Source organism: Marmota flaviventris, chromosome 10 (assembly GCF_047511675.1).
Source record: "Marmota flaviventris isolate mMarFla1 chromosome 10, mMarFla1.hap1, whole genome shotgun sequence".
In the NCBI taxonomy this organism is placed as follows: Eukaryota; Metazoa; Chordata; class Mammalia; order Rodentia; family Sciuridae; genus Marmota; species Marmota flaviventris.
This window is the reverse complement of record NC_092507.1, coordinates 80849527-80874853: the sequence shown is the minus strand read 5'-3', so window position 1 is coordinate 80874853 and position 25327 is coordinate 80849527. Positions and strand designations below refer to the sequence as shown.

Sequence of the window (25327 nt, the reverse complement as noted above, 5' to 3'; positions counted from 1 at the left end):
CTGGCTTGTGTCAGGGCCTCTCTAGCTCCACTGTTTAGTGCTGAGCCCTGTGTCTGTTAGAAGTTGCGTGTAACTGATGACGGAGACAAAGGATCTGGGCTCCTGTGAGGGTAAGAGTAGAGCCAGCCGGGCCAGCACAGGAGAGAAACCCAAGCCAAATGAGGGCACATGAGCCAAGGCTGGATTCTGCCCTCTGTACAGCCACCTGTGACACTCAGGGACAGGTGACACAGACTCACCTTTCCCTCACCTCATACTAGGTGAAGAGGAGAAGTCACCCCTGACCCTGAGATCTGGTGGCCATGAATAGTGCAGTGTGTGAGGACAAAGGGGACCCTGTGGAGGGCTGGGGAGGACCTGGCTCTCTCCCCAGCTCTGGGCCCCGCTCCTCCTCCCCTGAGCCCCAAAGCCCCAGGCCTGGCTGCTGGGGAGCCTTTTCCTCTACAGCCTCCTTCACAGTCCCTGTTTAGCAGCGAGCCTGGCCCTTGACTGAGGAAGAAGTTGGGTGCTTTATTTGATGTCACTTGCTCCCTGACACATCTTATGTAAAGAACATAAACCTGAAAACTCACTGTGGAAAGGAGAAAATGTGAAGCCTGTACCCAATATGAGACATGAAGGATTTCCTCAGAAGAGAGAATGGAGCTGGTGAGAGAATCTGCATTTGCAGAAAGGTTTAATGGGCTGTGGAAGGCCCTGGCTGCCTCTCTCCTGCACAACGGTGAGTGAGCAACAGCTAGCACTTGACCTGGGGTTACCAGAGGTTCAACACCAACGCCCCCCTGCCCAGAGCCTGGTGATTCTAGCACCTCTATGCCACCTGAGGAGTGACTGAAATGATTTTTGGTTGCCAGTCACCCTCCTCCAACAACCACTATCCCCTGCCTTAATATTCCCAGTTCTCCTGTTTTTAACTAGGGAGTTCACTGAGGAGGCAGCAGGTTGTCTGCCAACCAAAATAACTCAGTGGCTGGCAGGTGTGGAGACAAAGGGCCCTGTGTGCTCAGGGCAGCGGAGCTGGCACACCCTGGGAGAGCTCAGTACCCACTGGCTCACAAACAGGAAATGAGAGCTGTCATAAACTGCTCCCTCCTCCCCGCAGGTCCACCGTTGGAGCCCCTTGGGTAGGAATGGCCTAACAGCAAGGATATAGAATCAGCCTCTGGAGGACAACAGAAATGACTTGGAAAGAATTTATTTTTTTGAAGGTTTTGATTTATTCCTACATAGGTATCTGAAATCCAAAGAAGGTACCCCATCATGTAGGCACATTCTGAGGTGAAAGAAAAACAAATGCTAGTTGTTTTTGACTAAAATTCAATGATCCGGGTTTCAGAGCTCTGGCTGGTGACTCAACCCACTGCTGAAAGGGTTTTCTTTTTCTTTTCTTTTTTTTTTTTTTTTGAGGGGATGAGGGGTGAGTATCGGGATTCACCCCAGTGGTGCTTAACCACTGAGCCATATCCCAGCTCTTTCTATTTTTTATTTTGAGACAGGGTCTCATTGAGTTGCTTAGGCCTCGCTAAGTTGCTGAGGCTGGCTTTGAACTTGTGATCCTCCTGCCTCACAAATCGCTGGATGACAGGTGTGCACCACCACACCCAGTTGGAGGGGGTTTCTTACCGTGATGACTGTAGACACAATAGCAAACCCCAGCACACACTTCATATTTTCCCTTTCTGTGTCCAATTCTATGCTGAGGTCGTTGGTATAGTCATAATACAGCCACCATAAGATACCGCAGACAACTAGAAAACAACACCAGCAGGGCTCAGCACACACGCCCTGGGGTAACGTCCTCCCACTGTAAGCCCATTGGGTGGCCCTGCTTAGGAGGTGGGTCCCAAGTTCCTGGGGCATTTATAGCCAGCAGCTACCCTCTGGAGGAGCTGGGCAGAGCCAGGGTAGCCCACAGAGTACCCCCCAGCCCATAAGAGCCTTTGGTTTTGGGAGACCCAGGAGGTGGCCCCAGAATACAGGTGCCTAGCCCACAGGTTGGTCTAGTGTGAACAGGAAAGTAGCTACATCAACAGGATAGTGAGGGGAACTCTGCTAGTGTCCAAAGACTAAAATGATCAGGCAAACTCTGCTGGAGATCTCTGCTACAGGAGCCTGGACACTGGCTTCTGACCCACCAAATCCAGGCAACTTACACAGGCTGTGGGACTCACGTATATCAGAGGCTTACTCTGAGGATACCTTGACATTGCAAATACTTTGCATTTAGCTATAAAACACTACTATAAGCCACCTCCACAGGAACTCTACAGAGGTCACAGCCACCCATTAACTATAGGTGAGGAAAGCACCCCTCACAAGTCAGTGCTGCCATCCAGCACAGGGCTCTGGGGTGCTCCCATGCTAAGCGCAGAGCTGATAGTTCAGAGGAATGAAACACTACCGTCTCTCATTAAAAATAAAAGACACTGATACCCTTTTCCCAATGATCCTAGGAAGACCCACAATCCAGCAACTGATGATGGGCCCACAGGGGCCTTCAGAACCCTATGCCTACTCAGGCCTGCTCTCCAGGTTGCAGAGCCTTTGCCCGACAACTGTGGTCACCAACATGCCAATGAGTGAGGTGCAGGTTCAGAAAAGATCCTCCAAAATGCTTGTGATGGCACTGGAACTCTCTCTTAGTATTATGGGTACCAGGCTCATCTCAGGCCCGCAAAATATACTAGAAGCGACAACAGACTTGGCGTTAACTTTGCCATGATCTGTGACATGAGCAACTCCTGTCAATCTCCCTGGGTTTGATTTTTCTTACGTGCAAACCGATGGGGCTGGATGAGACACTCTCTGAGACTCCATTTAGCTCACAAATACCAACTTTAAAGTTCTGTACTTAATGGAAAGGCTTTTCATTTAATCAAAAAGAAATCCATCAAGAAGACATACTTACACAGCAATCCAAGAATAACCACTGAAATGAAAATGTGAACCAGAAGAGTGGTGATGAATCGGAAGGTGAACATCATGGTCAAGGACAAGGCTGAAAAATTAAGTAAAACACATAAACCCAAACAGCAGCAAAGGGCGAGGGTGATGGTGGCAGAAGCAGGAAAAGTGAGGGCCCAGGTTTTACTCCGTCTCCAAATGTCTTGGGACACCTGCTAAATGCTAAAGGAAAATACAGGATACAACCAGGGCACCCTCTGAAGCATGTGGGGTTTAGTAGGCTGTAACAAAGCCAGTCTTCCTGAGTTAAAATTAAAAAGAAGGTATTTTATTCCCAAAAGTTCAAGTTACCTTACAAGTCTAACTGAACTGTTTAAAAATTTTACTATACTAAGTTTCATACTGAGTTGTGTAAAGTTCTGACTTTAAATGGCCTTAGGTACTTTTATTAAACCTAAAAGAATAATGCCTTTAAAATAAAAAATTTGAGTCTAAGTATATAAAGTAAGCTGTATAAAGCATTGCATTTCACTTTCCAATATTTGAGCTTGTATGCTTATGAATTTTTCTAAATATTTCAGTGAATCTATAAATGCTATTTTATTTATTTTTTTACTAAACAGAAAATCAGGATTGCATAAAGATATTTCAGTGTGGTGGCTGAGAACATGGAGTTTGGAATTAGACATACCTGGGTTTGAGTCTCAGCTCTGTCATCCATTCTACTAGCTGCCACCCATTCTACTACTGGCCAAGGCACTTAAACTCTCTAAGCCTCAGGTTCCTCTACTCTGAGCTGAATGGGGTTTATCACATTAAAGCCTTAATGTGATAATAAGCACAGTGCCTGGTACCTGAGAACTGCTTGGGAAATAACAGCTGTTAATGCCATTATGAATCTAACAAGTACAGCCCTTGTGGGGACATTAGGTTGAGGTATATGATATCAGGACTAGCCTGGATTTTTTTTTTTTTTTTTTTTTTTTGTATCTGTGGTTACCACGTCAGTGTCTGGGAGTCAGAAAATACTATTTGGGTCATTTGAAGTCATTCTCAGTCTAAGTAAAAAGTTTGGACCCTATATATGGTGATTACTTAAGTTTCCCCAAGCACTGGGGAATTAGTAACCTTTTGGTAATGAAATTGAGGAAAACTCAATTTGTGGAAATGGCCAAAATATGTTAATGGATGACCAACTGGGAAGGGACTAGATAATAGGTTATTGCTATGGTCTAAAGTTGCAGAGGGCGTTAACCTGTTCAAAGAGACAGTTGGCTCCAGGGACTCAGCAAGTGGAAAGAGAGAAAGTGGGAAGTCAAGGATCAAGAGTGGGTCACTGCTTCCAGAAATGCCCAGGAGAGGCATGTCTTGGCCCAAGGACTTCTTCTGAGTACAACCCAAAGTAGGTATGTTCCTTTGAAGAGCTGGATTCACGGGCACTGCAGTCTGACCCTCTTAATGTGGATGCACACTCCTCCCGGGCTCACCAGACAGCCCGCTGATCTGGCTCACCTACAGGTAGAAGGCACGTTGGCCAGAAGATGTGTTTTCTTATCCCCTGATGGTTGTACTTTTCAGAGCCAAAGTACAAACTTACTCTCTGCTTTATGCATCCATCCCTCATGCAGAGCTGAGAACAAAAAACCCCCGGAAACTGGTGAATATAATCCAGTGAGGCTTCCTGGCAGATAGCCAGCTGACCTCTTCCATTCCCACTGTCCCTTTCCCAAATTTAACCTGAAATGTTGAAAATATCTTCAAAGAAAATAAACATAAAGTTTTATATTTAAGTTAAGAAGTTAATTTCAAGGCACTACATATTTAAGCAGTAGAAATTTTGGCATTCCACAAATAGTTGCTAAAATAAAATTAAAATTACCTAATGCGAAGATACACAGGCCAAGGATTGTATCTCTTGCTGACATTATTCCACTTAGAATTCGATGGAGGGTGTCAACATCATTTATCAAAACAGATGCAAACAGGGAATAGCACTCAGGTGTTTGAGGCACGCACCGGTTAAACAATGGGAAAGACTTGCTAAAAGTAAAAGAAGTGATAGAAAAAATGTTTATTTCATTATTCATCTTTAAAAAGATGTTCATTTAAAATTCTGCACAACCAAGAAAGGCTAAGATCTGTAGTATTAAAAGGGTGTTTAGATATCTGTACACCTTAGGAAGCCAGGCAGCAGGTGATGGGGACCCACAGAAGCCTGAAACCTGAACTTGGGGAACAACATTTTTGTTTTGTTTCTGGTGCTGGGCATCAAACCCAGGGCCTTGTGCATACAAAGCAGGTGCTCCTGCTGAGCAACACTCCCAGCCAGAACAATACTTTAAAAATGAAAACAGTATATATTTAAGGTGTACAATGTGATGATTTGATATATACATTGTGAAATTATTACCACAAACTAATTGACATATCCATCACCTCATAGTTACAGTTTCTTTTTTTATGATGAAACATGTAAGATCTATTCTTAACTCTAGTTTACAATACAGTATTATTAACTATAGTTTCCATGCTATACACTATATCTTTAGAAAGTTGGTCTGTGGTATGCTCCTAATAAGTGAAACATACCCCAGACCAACATCTTCCCTTCCTCTGTCCTGGTAATCAATCACCATTCTACTCTTTGCCATTCTATTCTTTGTTGTAATAAACTTGATTTTTTTTTAGACTTTCTTTATAAGTGAGATCATGTAGTATTTGTCCTGTTTCTGGCTTATTTTACTTAATATAACGTTCTCCAAGTTCACTATACTGCAAATAGCAGGATTTTCTCCTCCTCCTTCTTTTTCTTCTTTTTTGTTTTTTAAGATTGAATAATATCCTGTTGTATATGTACATACCACATTTTATTTATGGGGAACATCATTTTCGACTCTGATGTCTTAGTCCTTTCTGGACTAACTACCAACTCTAACATGAGAATCAGATTTCTTTAAGGCCCTGGTAGGTATATGCATTGGACCAACCTGAAGCTGTGTTAATGACAGTACCAGCTTCATTATATCCTCCCAGGAAGCACTCTCAGAGTGAGTGCTTAAAAAATGAGTAATAACATATGAGTGACACCTTGGGTAAATGAGAAAGCAACTTTTTTTTTTTTTTTTTGGTGGTGCTGGGGATTGAACCCAGGGCCTTGTCCATACAAGGCAAGCACTCTATCAACCAAGCTATATCCCCAACCCAAGAAAGCTAATCTTTTAGAATTCTTTCTTGAGATGTGAAAATAGCCTGGGAACATATATTCTGCAGATTTTAAAGAATTCTAAAGAATCTTAATGAGGCCATGAATACCTTCATAGGCTCCTGGCTTGCTTTCTTTCCATGGTTCCCAAACAATGGAAATAATACCAACCCAAGAAATACCAAATTATCTAACAAGTTGCTAAAAAAACTAAGGAGTCACTAATTGTTTTGTGAAATGTATGAAGATGAAACAAAGGACTACCCAAATGCAAGCTTCTCCATGCAACGAAGAAGGCAAGGCTTCTGGAACTTCAATGAACAAAACGTGGAATGAGCTTCTTTAGGAGGTGACTATATTATAGCAATAGTCCCTGAGTCACCAAATGGTGATTTAAGAGAGAAGCAACACTGTAGAAAAATTTAATTTAAGTCTTGAAAGGGGTAAAACAGCCACCTGGCTCAAATTCCAAAAAAATACACTAGACTAAAGCTTTAGAAATCACCCATCCTCATTCCTGAGTCATTGAGTCTGTTTCCTCACAGGAACCCTTGGTTTTGGTTTCTCGCCTATCAGTCTAAAGACATTTTTTTTTTAGCATATGCAAATGTAACAGGAAATTTAAATAGAAGTTTGTAGCTGAGCTCAAAAATAACAAAAATTATACTCAAAAAACAAAATGTGAGATGCTGCCATGCTGAGCTTGCCAAAAGAGGGCGTGGGTGGGGAAGGGGTAATGGGTTAGATTTTTCTTAACTCCCACACCCACACCAACAACAGAAAAAAGGCTGGGGGTTGGTTAGAAGAGCATTTTGAAAAAATAAACTTTTAATACTGAAATAATTTTAGAGTTACAGAAAAAGTATAAAGATGGAAAGAGAGTTCCTATGTGCCCCTCACGGGCTTCTCCCTAATGTTAGCATCTTACACAAAACAGTGCTCTTGAGAGGATGAAGACTTAACATTGACACTATGCTATTAACTAAACCACAACCTTTATTTGGACTTCATCATGTTCTACAATATCTGTTTTCTGTTCTGGGGTCCAATCAGGATCCCACAGTGCATTTAGTTGTTATATCTCTTCTTTAGTCTGTGATAATCTCTTGGTCTGTCCTTGTTTCTCATGACCTTGACATTTCTGAAGATTTATGGTCAGGAATTTTGTAAGATGTCCTTCCATTTGTAGGAATTCTGTCATGTCTTCTCATGCAGTTAGACCACAGTTATGGGTTTTTGGAAAAGATCGGAGAAAGGCATGGTTAGGGAACATGATTATCATCACTATTGAACTTGGTGGCTTGATTAAGGTGGGATAGCCATGTCTCTCCCCTGTGGAGTTGCCATTTTTCTCTTTCCATACTCTATTCTTTGGAAGTAAGTTGCTAAGACCTGCCCACTCTTAAGGGGAGGGAAATTAAGCTCTATCTCCTGGAGGGAGAAGTATTTATCTTATGGGGATTCTTCTGTAAAGATTTAGCCTCTTTACTCCATTTATTTACTTATTTAATTATTCATTTTTATCAGCATAGGCTCGTGGGTATTTAGTCTATTGTTTTTGTTAAAATCTAATATGATCATTAATTAGTCACTAGCAGGTATTTAAGGTGGACCCCTGTGTCCTTCTGATATGCCTGGTCCTTTTTATATTTTTTCCTTGAGCACTTCTTTACTTTCTGGCTATGACACCAGGCTTAGCTAGTATTTTCCTCATCTAAGCTGTAGAATCCTTCATTTCTCCACAGATCCTTTAGAGAACAGCAATTAGAAACAAAAACCTGAGTATTGGACATGCTTATTGCTACTCAGGTATCTCTATTCTAGGTCCCCTTATAATCAACCCCCCCACCATGGCACATTCAGAATTGCTAGTCAGGTTAGGCGTGTTGGCCCATGCCTCTAATCCCTGCTACTTGGAAGACTAAAGCAAGAGTATCTCAAGTTCAAGACCAGCTTTAGAAACTGTCTCAAAACAAAATTTTATTATATTTTACTTTTTGGCAGTGGGTATTGTGCCCAGGGATGCTTTACCATTGAGTTACATTACCAGTACCCCACCCCACGGCCTTTTTTTTTTTTTTTTTTTTTGACACAGCTTCTCACTAAGTTGCTGAGAACCTTGCTAAACTTCTGAGGCTGGTCTCAAACTTTCAATCCTCCTGCCTCAGCCTCCCGAGTCACTGGGAATACAAGTGTGGGCCACTGAGCCCAGCAAAATAAAAAGTTAAGAGAGAATTGGGGATATAACTCTGAAGTAGACGACATCTGGGTTCAATCCCCACTATCAAATAAATAAGTCCATAAATAAATAATTTTTAAAAGTTTTTTAAAAAGAATTGCTAGTTGGTACTGCTGTGATAAATTCACTCAATCAAGCAGTGTTTATATATGGCTCTTTTTGTCTCTAGCTTATAGCATACAGTCACAAAGCTGTTTTCCAAAATCACTTAGGACAACTTCTTCACCTCCTTCAGTGAGACTGTGAAATATTTGTAATAGAGTTAGATTCCTAATTGTCTATGTTCTATCCTGAGAGCTCCTGACACCTTGGCTGATTTTATTTTTTATTGGTATACAGTGAAATTCACTACTGTTCGGGTGCTGACAAGTGCAGAGAGTCATTAGAACAGCAATTCTGAAGGTTTCTTTCTTTCTTTTTTTTTTTTTCTGGAGAATGTTCATGTGCCCCCTCCCTGTCCCCAAGGGAAAGAGAGTCATGGGCACCTCTCCTAAGTCAGAAGACAAGGGCTTCATGGGAAACTCATTGAGCTTAGGGAAGCCCAAAGGTTAAGATCTGAACCACCCTGGGAAATGTGGAGGGAGAGTGGCTTTGGCAACAGAGTGAAGGGCCATGACATTTGTCAGGGCCAAGGATGCCCTCCTTGGGGCACTGGCTCAACAATCTATGAAAGTGCTCATCTCCCTAGACCCTGGCCCAAAACAGCATTATCAAACCTTTAGAGGCTGACCATCTGATAGGTGAAGACAGTGGAGACTTAGATGCCATGTCCTCTATCACAAGGAGGTCCAGCCTCTTTTATGTTTAAGAAACATTTATGGGGCTGGGGCTGGGACTCATGGTAGCACACTTGCCTGGCATGTGTGAGGCACTGGGTTCGATTCTCAGCACCACATAAAAATAAATAAAATAAAGGTCTATCAACAACTAAAAAATATTTTAAAAAAATAAACATTTTATTTTTTTCTTTGAAGCATTTATTCAGATTCCTACCTCATTTTTTGGCAGGGACTACTGGGGATTGAACTCGGGGCCTCTGGAACACTGAGCCACATCCCCAGCCCTATTTTATATCTTATTTAGAGACAGGGTCTCACTGGGTTGCTTAACGCCTCACTTTTGCTGAGGCTGGTTTTGAACTTGCAACCCTCCTGCTTCAACCTCTGGAGCTGTTGGGATTGCAGGCATGCACCACCACGCCTGGCCCTACCCCATTTTTACACTGAGATTTTGGTCTTTTCAAAGTCGATTTGCAAGATTTTTCACAAATTAGAGAAAGCAATTTCTTTTCTTATATGAATTATGAGTATTTTCCTATTAACTTTGCTTCCAGTGTTTCTGTATGGCAGAAATGATTCCTTTTTTATGTAGTCAAATTAATGAATTTTTTATGTCTTATGAATCTTAAGCCATAAATAGTAGTTTTCCTACTCTTAGGTTATAAAAGAATTCTCCCTTGACTTCTTCCAGTACTTTCCTCCTGGATGTTAACTGGTTGTACAATACTATTGTTGAATAGTTCTTTATTTGGGAAGATAATCTTATCATGTAGTAAATTCTTGTAAGCATTTGGGTCTAATCCTATTATTCTAATTATGATAAATTTATAGATCAACTTAGGGAGAACTGACATTTTTTCTTTATATTAGCAAACTGTATATTACTCAGCACTAAAAAATAACAAGATCATGGCATTTGCAGGGAAATGGATGGCATTAGAGCAGATTATGCTAAGTGAAGTTAGCCAATCCTTAAAAAACAAATGCTGAATGTCTTCTCTGATAAAAGGGGGGTGACTCAAAATGGGGTAGGGAGGAAGAGCATGAGAAGAAGATTACCACTAAATAGGGAAGAGAGATGGGAGGGAAAGTGAGGGAGAAGGGGAATTGCACGGAAGATGGAAGGAGACCCTCATTGTCATACAGAATACATGTATGAAGATGAGAGGGGAAAAAAAGCGTGTCACATTAGATTGGGTAGAGAGAAGTGATGGGAGGGGAGGGGTGGGGAAGGGGGGATAGGAAGGGCAGCAGAATAAAATAGACATTATTATTGCTGTATGTATATACGTGACTGTATGACCAATGTGATTCTGCAACCTGTACACTCAGAAAAATGAGAAATTATACCCCATTTGATTCAAATATATGAATTGTCAAGATCATTGTACTGTCATGTGTAGCTAATAATAAAAAAAAAGAACACACAGTATGCCTTTCCATTTGTTCAAGTTTTCTTTGTATTTGAAGAACATGTACAGGTTTTCTTCCTATGAATCTAGCAGATTCCTAGTTAAATTGGCTTCTAGGCACTTTTGTGTTTTTCTGTGTGTTTTTTCTTGCTCTCGTAAAAGCACAAATGTTTAGGTTTCAGTATGTTAATCATGTTGCATGCCACCTACATGAGTTCTCTTATTGTTCATAGGAGCATTTTAGTCATTAGGTTTCCAGGTCTATAATCATACCATTTGCAGAGTAGTAATTTTACGTTCTGCTTTTCAATTTTTAAACCTCTAATTTCTTTTTCTACCACTAAACAGATTCTTAACACCAATAAATCTGATTTTTTTCTTTTTCTTTTCTTTTTTGTTTTGGTGGTGATGGTGGTGCTGGGATGGAACCCAGGGCCTCATGCATACTAGACAAGCATCTTACTGCTGAGCTTCTGAGCACTTCTGAGCCCCACTCTCCCGGAAATGTTATGAAAGCACATGTTTTCTGAGCTTTCATTCAGTGTTTCTGAACATTAAGTTCAGATACAGCTTTAATGCTACTTTGTTTTTTCCTCAAACACAATTCTTCATAAGACCTTCATTTTGTCAACTATAGTGATTTTTAGGCACTTAATGACCATATACTGGGAAAGAATGACCCATCTCTACCCTGAGGGCAACACAGAGAAGCATGTGATGTATGGGCCACCCAGGTTGGGTAGTTGACTAGTTGCCCCCAGAGTATATCATTAACTGAGGCAGGGGGTTGTCTTTAGGACACAGTCTGAGGTTTCTTCTCCATGTTCCTTTTCTTCCTACCACTAGCAAAGCCAGTCAGACTTTCAGGAAGTTCTCTGGAGAGCTGCCTGCATATTTAGGTGACCCTGTCTGTGGAATTCTCAGAGCAAACATAGCAGCGCCCAGCTGGAACCTCTATGCGAGAGGCTAGAACTAGAATTTACTGGGGCTGGAGGGGGAGTCTCAAACCTTTTAGATTTTTAAATACACAGGAGACTCAAAATACAGTATTATATTGAACACCAAAAGGAAAAAGATATGCTTGCTTGTTATCTTCTGCAGTACTTTTTTGCTGCTCTTGAAAGCTCATACCTTTTTCAGCTTTTGCATAAAAAGGGGATGCTAATACCTCATAGGATCAACAGAGGAAGACGAAACAATTGGTGTAGTCAAAAAGAGGTATTTGGAAAATGTTCTTTGGCCCTATAGCCACACTTCTCATGTTTTCTAGCTTTTGAATCTTGGCACCATTCTTCCACGATAAATATGATAATTTCCATCCTAAACAAACACTGACTTGTGTAGGAAAAGGAAACGGAGCCCTGGAGCCTATTTCTGTTTTCCTCACTCTGTCCAAGAAAAGGCCAGTCAATCAACCGTTTTGTCTTCACTTGAAAAGTTAGTATTGGAAAGGTCTGAATCTGAGAGTGGAAAGGGCTAGGACTGGCGGGAGAGGCAGAAAGATGGCGACCCAAGGACACAAGGTAGGGATGGTTTCCCTCCTAGCTTGGTGGGAGCCTAAGGAGGCCACTGGCCAGGTGGTTCAGCCTGGCCTTGAACATTTAGACTGGATTAGAAACAAACACGGACACTGCTGGGGTGTGAATGCCAGTCATCCCACTGGCTGGGTGGCTGACTTCCCCTCTCTCTGATCAGTCTTCGCAGGTTTAGGGCAGGGATGAAAAAAATACCCGTGGCACACAAGCTTTGTGAGGCCCCAAAAGTTAATACACATCACAAACTTGAACTTAGAAAGTACCTGGTAAGTATCGAAAGTTCAGTTAAATGTTCTCTGTGATTGCCATCAGTATCAAGATAGAGGCTTGCTGTGGAATTTGGGTTGTCATCCCATATACTGTAAGAGGAGAGTTCACCCAACTCTGCTTAAGTGGCAACCTTAACAATTCCATTCTCGTCAATTCCATCTGTAGGTACAGGTACAAATGGGATTCCTAAAAAAAATCTTTTTCTTTAAGCACTGAATAATTTTTCTTCAACCCATTTAAACATACTAGGTTTTTTTCCTGGGTAAGGTTTCGTTGAGACATGTTTGATGATATCTGACAACAACCAGAATTTAAAAAATAAGATAACATTGAAACGTGGACGGAGTACTCTCTTCTGCAAATAATTTTGGCTTCCTTCAGTTACCTACAACACAAGTGCTCATTTTAGAAAAGAATGCCACCAATTCTATTCTATTACACATGGCTTTCCGGTTTTCCCAGCACCATTTGTTGAAGAGGCTATCTTTTCGCAAATGAATACTTATGGCCCCTTTGTCTAGTATGAGATAACCATATTTATGTGGGTTTGTCTCTGTGTCTTCTTCATGTCTGTTTTGGTGCCAATACCATGCCTTTTTTGTTACTATAGCTCTGTAGTATAATTTAAGGTCTGGTATTTTGATGCCTCCTGCACCACTTTTCTTGCTAAGGATTGCTTTGGTTATTCTGTGCCTCTTATTTTTCCAAATGAATTTTATGACTACTTTTTCTAAAGAATGTCATTGGAATTTTAATAGAAATGGTATTTGATCTGTATTATGTTTTGGTAGTATGGTCATTTTGACAATATTAATTCTGCCTAATCAAGAACATGGGAGAGCTTTCTATCTTCTAAGGTCTTCTTCGATTTCTTTCTTTAGTGTTCTGTAGTTTTCATTGTAGAGGTCTTTCACCTCTTTTGTGATATTGATTCCTAAGTACTTTCTTTCTTTCTTTTTTCTTTTCTTTTTTTTGAGGCTACTGTGAATGCAATAGCTTTCCTGATTTCTCTTTCAGCTGATCCATCATTGGTGTGTGAATATCATTGATTTACAGGTGTTAATTTTATATCCTGCTACTTTGCTGAATTTGTTTATGAGTTCTAGAAGTTTTCTGATGGAGTTTTTGGGGTCTTCTAAATATAGAATTATGTCATTGGCAAATAGGGATAATTTGGGCTCTTCTTTTCCTATTCGTATCTCTTTAATTTCTTTCTTTTGTCTAATTGCTCTGGCTAGGGTTTCAAGGACTCTGTTGAACAGCAGTGGTGAAAGAGGGCATCCTGGTCTAGTTCTGGTTTTTAGAGGAAATGCTTTTAATTTTTCTCCATTTAGAATGATGAGATCCCATCTCACTCCAGTCAGAATGGCAATTATCAAGAATAAAAGTAACAATAAATGTTGGCAAGAATGTAGGAAAAATGGTTCACACATACACTGCTGGTGGGACTGCAAACTGGTGCAACCACTATGGAAAGCAATATGGAGAGTCCCTAGAAAATTTAGAATGGAACTACCATTTAACCCAGTTATCCCACATCTTGGTTTATACCCAAAGGACTTACAATAAGCATACTACAGTGACACAGCCCCATCAATGTTTATAGCAGCACAATTCACAATGGCTAAGCTATGGAACCAACCTAGGTGCCCTTCAACAGATGAATGGATAAAGAGAACGTGGTACATTTACACAATGGAATATTACTCAGCCATAAATAAGAATGAAATTATGGCATTTGGTATGGAATTATGGTAGATGGATGGAACTGGAGAATATCATGGTAAGTGAAATAAGCCACTCCCAACAAACCAAAGGCTGAATGTTCTCTATGATATGTGGATGCTAATACAAAATAGGGGAGTGGGGAGAAGAATAGAAGTTCATTGGATTAGACAAAGGAGAATGAAGGGCAGGGATGGGGAATGAGAATAGGAAAGTCAGTAGAATGAATCAGATATAACTTTCCTATGCCAATATATGAATACTCAACCAGTGTAACTCCAGATTAAGTACAACCACAGAAATGGGAAATTATACTCCATATATGTATAGAATGTCAAAATATACTCTACTGTCATGCATACCTAAAAAGAACAAATAAAAAGAAAAGAATTTCACCAAAATGACTAACTATATTCTGCTTCATATGTAATTAAAACTTATTTGAGTCTTTTTTGAATACCTGCAAGATTAGTATTTTTCAAGCTGTACTTACAACCACTTAGAAGAACATGAAATAAATTATTTTTTAAAGTGCAGCAGAATAGGAACTATTATTATGAATCCTATGCAGGGGAAGTCTTATTTTGCAAGATCTCTATTTCTGTTTTCTATACCTAAGTAAATTTGATGGTATAGATACACTGGGTTTGTGATATATTATTTTACTTATGTGGGTCCCAACCAAGAGTTTAACAAAGACTGTACTACTAGAAAGTTGTCACAAGTCTTTCACTTAAATTATTATTATTTCTCAGGGATTTTTTTCTCAGTTCTTACTCATTGTAAATATACTTATGTTTTTCAAAAGGATAGCAACACCCATTCCAAGTTCTCCATTAACAAATCTCAGTAGCCTGACTGTGATAATGAATTGTATTTCTCCCTTTAGACTTTGTGAAGGTGCCAATGTGAACCGGTTTGCCCTGGCAATCACTACTTCATCATTACAACTTGATTCTACAAATATTTGTAAATTGCCTACATTGTACCATAGTTGATAGGGAGGAATAACACCTGCAAGGAGTTCACCCAGTAGATCCTTGAGAAGAAAGATATGGAACCCACTCTGCCTTGCTCTCCCAGGCTGTTTCTTGTGGAGGAATCTAGTTATAAAAACTGACAATAGTTGTGTGTGGTGGCACAGGCTAGGGAGACTGAGGCAGGATTGTGAGTTCAAAGCCAGCCTCAGTAATATAGCGAGGCCCTAAGCAACTTAGGAAGACCCTGTCTCAAAATAAAATATAAAAAGGGCTCAGTGGTTAAGCACCTCTGGGTTCAATCCCCAGTACCAAAAAACAGTCCCCCAAAAACAAAAAAAAAAACAAAATGAACAATGTGTAGCTGTATGAAAAAGCATAATGTTTTTACTTTGCAATTAAAGAAAAAACACATACCAACTACTTCATAAAAATCGCTCATTTGGTAATAAATTACATATTATGTATATTATATATATGGCTAGCTGTAGGGTGTTGTTGGAAGACTATATATATCTTTATTGTTTGCTAAATTTTCTCCTTATTTATCCTGGTTACTAGTACATTGTCCATTGTGTGTGTTGCAAATGATCCCTCCTTGTTTGTCCTTGGCCTTCTGTGGACCTTAAGCTCCCTGCAGGAGCTTACTCAATATGTCCTTCATGTTTTCTACAAAACATGCCTAGAAGAGTAGAAGACAAGTACCTGATAGCTATTGTTGATACATAAAGAAGTACAGAAGATTTTACCTTGGAGGAACTGGTAGCCTAGGGCACAGTGAGTTTGCATTTGGATTCCGGGTATAGTTGAAGGAATTCAAGTTATAGATGCACAGGAAAGACCCTGAAAGCACAAGACACAGACAGTACTATTTTCCTATATTGGACCCATTTTCCTGGGGAAACCACTAAAGAAATCACAGCATTTTGCCAAGCCAGAAGGAGACAGAATACATTACCTGGATTTAGGAACCAGGTGACTTAAAAACAAAATGAATAAACACACAATTTTAGATTGAGTTAGGGCCTCTTTTCTCTCTCTCCAAAACCACAAATTCAAAACTAAACATTAAATGATTGGTACTAAAATGACATGAAAGTTATTTGAAGATAATTTATTGCAGGAGCTTGATATTTTTAACTTGGCTTTGGAAATAATTTTTAAAAACCTGGCATTGTATTTCTTAGGCAGATAAAATTTGCAGTGGGCTGCCTCACATTCCTTTTCTTTCCTTTGTTTGTTTAATTCTTAAAACAAAAATCTGAACCAGTGTGTCCAGAGCAAGTATTTCAGCTACATGAATGCTTTTGGTACAGTTTATGATTATTCAACAGGTCAACAAAAGTATTTACCAGCCCTGACAATTTCATCAAAGGACCAACTTGTAGGCAATTCGACCTGAAGCCTCAGGCCTTAAGAATCTGCTGTCTCTCAGGTGGTAGTGGTACATGCTTATACTCCCAGTAACTCCAGAGGCTGAGGCAGGAGGATTGCAAGCTCAAGGTCAGCCTCAACAACTTAGACCACGTCTCATAATAAAAAGTCTGGGGATGTAGTTTTGTGAGAGAGTGCTTGTGGGTTCAATCCCTAGTACCACGAAAAATAAAACTTAAAAAAAAAAAGGTATAATTAAAAAAAGAGTCTGATGTCTCTTTCTTACTCTCTGTGGAAGACCATTTTGCTGCAGGGAGCAGGCGCCAAACAGCCTAGGTTTCATAAATCCAGAGAGGCCGGAATGAAATTGAGTAAGCTCATGAGAAAATGTTTAAGTCCTTTTCCACACAAGATGAGGCACCTCCAAAGGAGTAGCTTTCCAAAGAAAGCAGGGTCAGGCTAAATTAACCCCTCTAGATCCCCACAGGTTACTCCACTGTGGGAAGGTGTGGCAGGGAGAGCAAACTGGCCCCTTGGTGCCTACCACTGGTGTTTGCAAAGAGCTGAACCTCTTCCAAGGTGTTGAGCTGCTCTTCAGGACAGCTGGACACACAGAGGGCAGTGGAACCAAGCTTCCTATCTTTGATATCCGGTTTGCAGGAATTCATAAAGAACACATGTCTAAGGAGACAAATGAAGCAGAAAGCATGTCTTAGAGCATGGCCTCTCATTGGATTTAACTGTAGACTTTAAAAAGTATCTACATGATTTCGTCATTTTTTAATGCAGAGTAATACTCCATTGTGTATAAATGCCACATTTTTTTTTATCCATTCATCTATTGAAGGGCATCTAGGTTGGTTACACAGTCTAGCTATTGTGAATTGTGCTGCTATGAAGATCGATGTAGCAGTGTCCCTGTAGTATGCTCTTTTTAGGTCTTTAGGGAATAGACCGAGAAGGGGAATAGCTGGGTCAAATGGTGGATCCATTCCCAGCTTTCCAAGAAATCTCCATACTGCTTTCCAAATTGGCCGCACCAGTTTGCAGTCCCACCAGCAATGTACAAGAGTACCCTTTTCCCCACATCCTCGCCAGCACTTGTTGTTGTTTGACTTCATAATGGCTGCCAATCTTACTGGAGTGAGATGGTATCTTAGGGTGGTTTTGATTTGCATTTCTCTGACTGCTAGAGATGGTGAGCATTTTTTCATGTACTTGTTGATTGATTGTATGTCTTCCTCTGAGAAGTGTCTGTTCAGGTCCTTGGCCCATTTGTTGATTGGGTTATTTGTTTTCTTATTGTTGATGAATGGATAAAAAAAATGTGGCATTTATACACAATGGAGTATTACTCTGCATTAAAAATGACAAAATCATGGAATTTGCAGGGAAATGGATGGCATTAGAGCAGATTATGCTAAGTGAAGCTAGCCAATCCCTAAAAAACAAATGCCAAATGTCTTCTTTGATATAAGGAGAGCAACTAAGAACAGAGTAGGGAGGAAGAGCAGGAGAAGAAGATTAACATTAAACAGGGACGAGAGGTAGGAGGGAAAGGGAGAGAGAAGGGTAATTGCATGGAAATGGAAGGAGACCCTCATTGTTATACAAAATTACATACAAGAGGAAATGAGGGGAAAGGGAAAAAACAAGGGGGAGAAATGAATGACAGTAGATGGGGTAGAGAGAGAAGAGGGGAGGGGAGGGGAGGGGAGGGGGGATAGTAGAGGATAGGAAAGGCAGCAGAATACAAGAGACACTAGTATGGCAATATGTAAAACAGTGGATGTGTAATCGATGTGATTCTGCAATCTGTATACAGGGTAAAAATGGGAGTTCATAACCCACTTGAATCAAATGTGGGAAATATGATATATCAAGAACTATGTAATGTTTTGAACAACCAACAATAAAAATTAAAAAAAGTATCTACATACTGCCAACTATGAGAATTAATAAGGCAAACTTTTAATCAAATGTTTCAGCTTCACTGAATATATATTATGCCAACCCGGGGTCATCTACAGAGTAGCACAGCTTGTGAACCATACTCAAATGTTAACAAAACTTTCCTTCTCTAGATTCAGCATTTTCAGGGCATAATTCTGAGAGGTACCTGAGAGAGAGAAGGCATTAGTTAAACTGCCCATAGATTGCCAGATATGGATGCATAAAGTACACACTGGCATCCCTGCCAACTATATCCTGCCCAAGAGTGTTCAAATAAACTCCAGAGAACAGCTGAACACAGAATACTGGGAAGTGACAAATGGAAAGGAGAAAGTGGCCAATGTTGGGAACTAAATGCAGTTTAAGAGCCAGGACATTTAGAAGACCCTGCCTACAGCTACCCAGCGGCTGGGTAAGATAGGGCAAAGAACAAAATCAGGCCCAGCAATCTGGTGCATGCCTGTAATCTCAGTGGCTCAGGAGGCTGAGGCAGGAAGATCACAAGTTCAAAGTCAGCCTCAGTAATTTAGGGGGGCCCTAAGCAACTTAAAAAGTCCCTGTCTCTAAACTAAGGGAAAAAAAAAGCTGGGGTGTGGCTTAATGGTCAAGTGCCCCTGGGTTCAATCCCTAGCCCCAAACAAAACAAAACAACAAGAAGAAAAAAACTGGTATCACCATTCATGGTTCATTTGCAGGCAGTGGCAGCTCTTGGGCCACTGTCTAATACATAACCAGGCTGCTGAAATCAGGAATGTCAAAGGAAGAGCCCTGTAGGCTGTCTGCTATGGGAGAGGCCTTGAGGAGGGGTCTCAGAAGCCACTTTCCCTCCAGCTGAGGATGGCAGGAAGGGAGGCAGTGCACAAAGAGAAGGGGGACCCATCTCCTGGGTGTTTGGAAAATAGATATTTTGTTTTTAAAAATTTTGAAATTGTGTTAAAATAGACATAGAATTTACCGTCTTGGTCATTTTAAGTCAGGTGGGTGGCATTAAGTACATTCACTGTGTGGCCACCACGTGTTGCCAACCCCACCGTCCATCACAGACCTCTTTCCCTCTGGCAAAATGGAAACTCTGTTCCCAGTGGACAGTAACTCCCCATTCTCCCTGCTCCTCCTCTGGAAACCATGCTTTTCCTGTTTCTGAGGATAACTACTTTATCTACCTCTTAAGTGGAATCCCCTTCCTTTTAGTGATTCTATTACATTATGGATAATAACAGTAACAACATTTATTGTGCCCTAGCTATCGCAGTTATCATTAGGCAAACTGGGCTCAGACAGGCTAAGGATTCTGCCCAAGGCCACAGAGCTGAAAAGCAGCAGAGGTTGAAGCTGCACCTAGGACGACACAGCTGCACCCTCACCAGTACACACACACACACACACACACACACACATGACCCTCCTGCTAATGAGAGAGGCTGACAGTTTTGAATAGGAAAACAGTTTCCAGACTCTAAACCACAAATTCGTACAGCTTTGAAACACAGTCCCTCTATAGGTTGGGGACTTAACTCTGACACTTACTTTTTTAGGGTCATGTCTTGCCCTGAAAGAGGGGCCCCTTCCACTGGGGAGTTCCTCTTGCCACACACGTTGCCAAAGCTGTCATAGCCGAACAGGAGTCTTGCTGTGGCTCCAGCCACTGCCGAGTAGCCCATGATGAACATCTAGAAAAGCCCAGGGGTACATGAGGACCTGCTCACAGGACACAAGACACCATCCCCTGTGTCCCTGAAGATGTCGATATAAGATGGAACCAGGCGAAACACAAATCTCTCCAGGTCCCCAGCAGTTCCCTCCTTTAGAAGCAACAACTGAATCTGCTTAGTATCCTGCTGTTAGAATCTGGGTTTTGGCAGGTTAGGTGTGTGTGTAGGGGTAGCAACCTGAAACACGTAGATTCCTCTCCATTTTCTTTTTTAAGAATTTTTTAATATTTATTTTTTAGTTTTCAGTGGACACAACATCTTTATTTTTATTTTATGTGGTGCTGAGGATCGAACCCAGCGCCCTGCACATGCCAGGCGAGCGCGCTACTGCTTGAGTCACATCCCCAGCCCCTCCTCTCCATTTTCTTACCTCTTCACCTTCTGACTTTCTTCAGGAATCTGTCAATTTTTGTTTTTTGACACATTTCACTGGGACAACTAATTTTTTTTCCTTGAGGTTTTTGGTTTATCTAAGTGCATCAAGGCCAGGCTCATTATCTCCCCCAAGTTTTCTTCCTTTCTTCTTAAAAAAAATTTGGGGGGCGTCTTTTAGTGATCTCTGTAAAGGTCACAGTTGAAGTGGATTAAAATATTATTTACAAGAAGCCTTAAAATAGTGTTTTGGAGTAACTGCTTAAATTTACAAAATAGAGAACTTAAGAAAAGAGAATTTCAGGAATTCTGTTGGACACAAATATCTTGAAATCAATAGCCTTTTTTTTTTTTTTTTGTACTGGGAATTGAAACCAGGGGAACTTGACCACTGGGCTACATCCACAGTCCTTTAATTTTTAAATTTTATTTTAAGACAGAGTCTTGCAAAGTTGCTGAGAGTTTCACTAAGTTGCTAAGGGTGACTTCCAACTTGAAGTCCTCCTTCCTTAGCTGGGACTTTAGGCTTGAGGCCTCCATGCCAGGCTTGATGGTCATTTTTATCTAATTTTATAGTGAATGCGGTATATTTGAAATTTCAGTTCAAACAACTATTCATTGGTATGCATTACCAGGCCTTCTGCCAATATTGAATATGTTTCTTCCCATAACACAAATTTAGTGTTGCTAGTTTCCCAAAATACAATACCTACTTAGAATACTGTTTAGTATTTGATGCAAACAAGCTCATTGCGGGACCGAGTATATAGTATACCACTCAGTAACATACTATATGGATATATGTTCCAAAGGGGCATCCAAAGTCAAATACATTTCAGATATTCTGCTTTCAATACTAATTTGGAAGTAAAAGTAACAAACATTCTTTAAGTGTCAAGTGTGTGCCAGAGACTCTGTTGGAGTATCCAAGGATGAACAAAACCTAGTCCCTGTCCTCAAGAAACTCAGCTTAGAGGATAGGGGGGAAAACATACACTCTTACATTGCCAGTGGTACTGAAAATTGGTGCAACACTCTGGAAAGCATGAGGATTCTTCAAAAACTTGGAATCGAACCACCATTTGATCCAGCTATCCCACTCCTTGGTTTACACCCAAAGGACTTAATATCAGTATAATACAATTTATAGTATATCAATGTTTATGGCAGCTCAATTCACAATAGCTAAGCTATGCAACTAGCCTAGGAGCCCTTCAACAGATATTTGAATGGATAAAGAAAATGTGGTACATATACACAATGGAATATTACTGAGCCTTAAAGAAGAATGAAATTATGGCACTTGCCAGTAAATGAATGGAACTGGAGAATATCATGCTAAGCAAAATAAGCCAATCCCAAAGAACCAAAGGCCAAATGTTTTCTCTAATATGTGGATGCTAATTCACAATAAAGTGGGGTGGCTAGGGAAGATAGAGGTACTTTGGATTAGACAGAGAGGAATAAAAAGAGGTGAGGGGGTGTGGAAGTAGGAATGACAGTAGAATGTATTGGACATGATTACCCTATGTGCATATATTATTACACAACAGGTGTAACTCTACATCATGTACAACCAGAAGAATGAGAAATTATACTCCATTTATGTATGGTGTGTCAAAATGCATTCTATGTCATGTAAAACTAATTAGAACTAATAAAAAATAAAACAAAATAAAATTAAAAGAAACTCAGCCTAGAAAAGAGTAGGACTTTTCAGCTCAGACCTTGACCTTCCTGCTCCTACACTTTCCAGGGTTCTCTGTGATCTGAGACCAGATTTGAGAATGAGTAGGTCATTCATTGAGAATGAGTAGGTCACCCTTACTAGTAGACAGGGTCTCACTCATTTAAAGTCTGCGGATGTAGAGATGACTCTGTGCCCACAAAGCTGGCATGGTAAGCTTACCCAGCAATGACATGCCCACCTCCTGTCCTTCTGACTTGCAGCACAGTAAATAAGGTCCTGATTACATTTGGGCTCAGGGGGAAGAAAAGGGTTTTATACTTCTACACAGCTCACTAGAGACCTAATTATGAAGTGACATTTTTCATTTGCCATGAGAGTGTATGTGATCTCTTCATTGGAAAGCTTGTGGGGAGAAATGGAAAGTTTTTAGGAGGAAGTAGGAATAGGATTTGAGTTTTCCTGAGTCCCTGCCATAACACAACTAGTACCCTAAACCATCATTGTTCTAATTGCAAACATACATGTGCAATTGCACTTGAGAGGTGATATAGGAGGTTGTGGTCACCAAAGAGATTACTGTCAATGTGCATGGGAGATATTAGGGAAATGGAGACTTGAAATATGAATAGAAAAGGACAAGGTGGGAGGGTATCGTGGGGAGGTAAGTAGAAGCAGAGTTGACCCAGAGTTGGAGATGTTCTGTTCTGTGTATTTTATGCAAACATAAGCACTAGCTGGTGCTTTTCCTATCTGCAAAAGACCATAGTTGTAATTCAGACATCTTCCCCCAAGCCTTCATTGTCTAGCCCAAACTCAGGGCAGCACTATCAACAATAATCCTGTCCAGTATATCACCCGTTAGAACATCTGTCACAAGACAAGAAGCAGATCCGCAAAGACGGTGGGGGGGGGGGACCTTTTTCTGTATTTTAAATATGTTTTGTGGCTAAAAATGTTGCAGAAGCTACAAAAAGTCAACTAAGAAAGGACTCTCCTTATTAAATCTGAACTCAGTGAAGAGAACTTGGATATATGGAAATCTTCAGATCTATTCTGCAAATAAGTGTAATTTTAAAGCACTTTCCAGCTTCATGTCATGTTTCAGCTGGTTCATAATTCTTCAGGCTGTAGTGGACCATCTATAAATCCTTCCCACAGACAGTTGCTGGGCTGAGATTTGGAAGTGATGTATTAGCTTTGAACCATAGAGGGGTTAGGGAAGATCGCTAAATGACAATAGCAGTCCAAGGTCAAAGCTGCCAGGCACAAGGCAGGACAGCTGCTCCCTGCACTGATACAACAGCAGACCCAGATAAAAGCACCTGCCATCTGTGGGAAAGGGAGGCAGAAGGTGTTGAAGGTGCACTGCCTTTCTCAGCTCCTCGAGGCCATGGTATAAACAGCATCAGCAACAACATAAAATTTCAGGCCAACCTGCCACTGTGCCTGTAATCCAGTCTGGCTATGTGAAACCAGTCTGCAAAGTCAACAAGTGAACACATGAATGCTTTTCTTACTTAGAACAATGAACATGATATTTTAGGGTCTATTCTAATTGAACTCTTTCAACAAAGATAGTTACTTACTACCTGGTAGTTATTATCAGGTTTTATAAATTAATCATTTACCATGCAGCAAATAGCATGCTCAACCTGGCATGGAAAATTTCAAGAACATGGCCTTTGAAAAAAGTTGAGTGAGACTTTTTCTGCTGCACTTACAACTCTAAAATAAGTATAAATGTGTCAAGGTTCAGCTTCCAAGAGACTCTCCCAGGACTAACATGGCACAGCCAGATGAGGTCTCCCAGCAACTACCTGGAAACTAGAGTGGGAACAGTTATTACCTACTTACCTAAAGGGCTCATTCCGAGATACTAAACACAATATACCAAGAGTGTGTATGCATTTCAGAGAAAACAAAAGTAATGTATTTCTAGGCTCTCTCTGGATTTGCCTTTGTTAGAGGATAGCAAAAGCTTGAGAAATATTTGATTTAGGGGTTTGACAGACGGTAAGAGAACTTCCACTCAGAGAGCTCAGATAATTCTCACTGGCCTTACTATACAATGATCCCACAGCAAACTCTTGATTCTCAGTTTCCTAATGAAGTTAACCAGTGGAGCCTGCAGCAAGACAGATTCCGCAGCAAGTGCCAGACAAGAATTCCCCCGGACTAAGGTTCATTCTGGACTAATGACAGAAGTTTTTCATTGCAGCATAAACTTTAAGCAATTAACGTTTGAGGCACATTTATTTCGGAACACACACACTGGCCTCTTCCCTGCCAAGCAGCTACGCTTACCAAACCGGTCCAGAAGAAAAAGAACAGGAATAGCCATGCTGTATCTGTGCATTTCCTATAAATCTGGGGTCGCCACTCTCTTGGCCTGGGAGCTCTCTCTTCAGAAACCTTCCAGAAAAAAAAGGAGAGGTGAGAAAAAGAATAAACAACCAGGTAGACACCCAACCTCACAGAGCGGATGCTAAATCTCTAGCCGCCAAGTTCTTACCTGGAGGTGCACCTGACCGCAGCCCCCCTGTCCCGCCCCGCGGCCAGCGTCTCCCTCATCTCTGCCCCAGCACCCGAGTGGGGGCCCAGAGTCCTCCCGGCCAGGTGCCCTCGGGGGTATGGAGGTGCCTGACCAGAGGCTTATCCCCGAGGGCTGGGGGCAGCAGTGTCCCGGCTGGGCAGGTAGCAGGTGCCTGCAGGAATCAGCCTCGACTCCTCCCTCCGGGTTCTAATCCGAGAGCCAAGTTGTAGGCACTCACCAGGTACTCGGCACCCAGGCACTGCATCGTGTCCTCGGCGGCTGTGTTGGGGACTCCGAGCGGCCGCGGCCGCGGTGCGTGCAGAGCCCAGACGCCGGGGCCGGTCCGCCGGGGAGGGGCGGAGGGCGCAGTGCTGCACAGCGGCCGCCTCCGCGCGCCCTGCGCTGGGCCCTGGGCGCCTTCCCCCGCGATCTTGGGTTGAGGTCCGCCCTTTCTCTGCCTTGATTTTCTGCTTAGCTCTTTCCGCTGTTGGCCGGCGTCCTGCCCTGTTTGGGGAAGAGGTCCCGGACACCTCGCTGCCGGCCGGATCAACCACCTGCGCGGCAGTGGCTCCCAGGATGTCGCCTAACCTCTGCAAGCGCCACGACCCAGGGCGAGCCCTCCTGCGGCCTGATGTAGGTGTTCTGCCACC

At 41.5% G+C, this 25327-nt stretch overlaps 1 protein-coding gene across 2 annotated transcripts in view; it reads right to left on the bottom strand.

Moving 5' to 3' along the window:
* Positions 1-25107, bottom strand: part of Slc44a3 (solute carrier family 44 member 3) — a 75321-nt gene extending 50214 nt beyond the window's left edge. For both annotated transcript variants that reach the window (XM_027935233.2, XM_027935232.2), the window contains exons 1-8: positions 24916-25107; positions 24449-24556; positions 19898-20040; positions 16962-17098; positions 15793-15886; positions 4784-4944; positions 2909-2998; positions 1624-1748 (exon numbers count right to left, since the gene is read on the bottom strand). In XM_027935233.2, coding sequence (XP_027791034.2) covers positions 1624-1748; positions 2909-2998; positions 4784-4944; positions 15793-15886; positions 16962-17098; positions 19898-20040; positions 24449-24556; positions 24916-24942 — 885 coding nt within the window. In that variant the 5' untranslated portion in view covers positions 24943-25107. The remainder of the gene's footprint in view (positions 1-1623; positions 1749-2908; positions 2999-4783; positions 4945-15792; positions 15887-16961; positions 17099-19897; positions 20041-24448; positions 24557-24915) is intronic.
* Between the last annotated feature and the right edge of the window lie 220 nt (positions 25108-25327).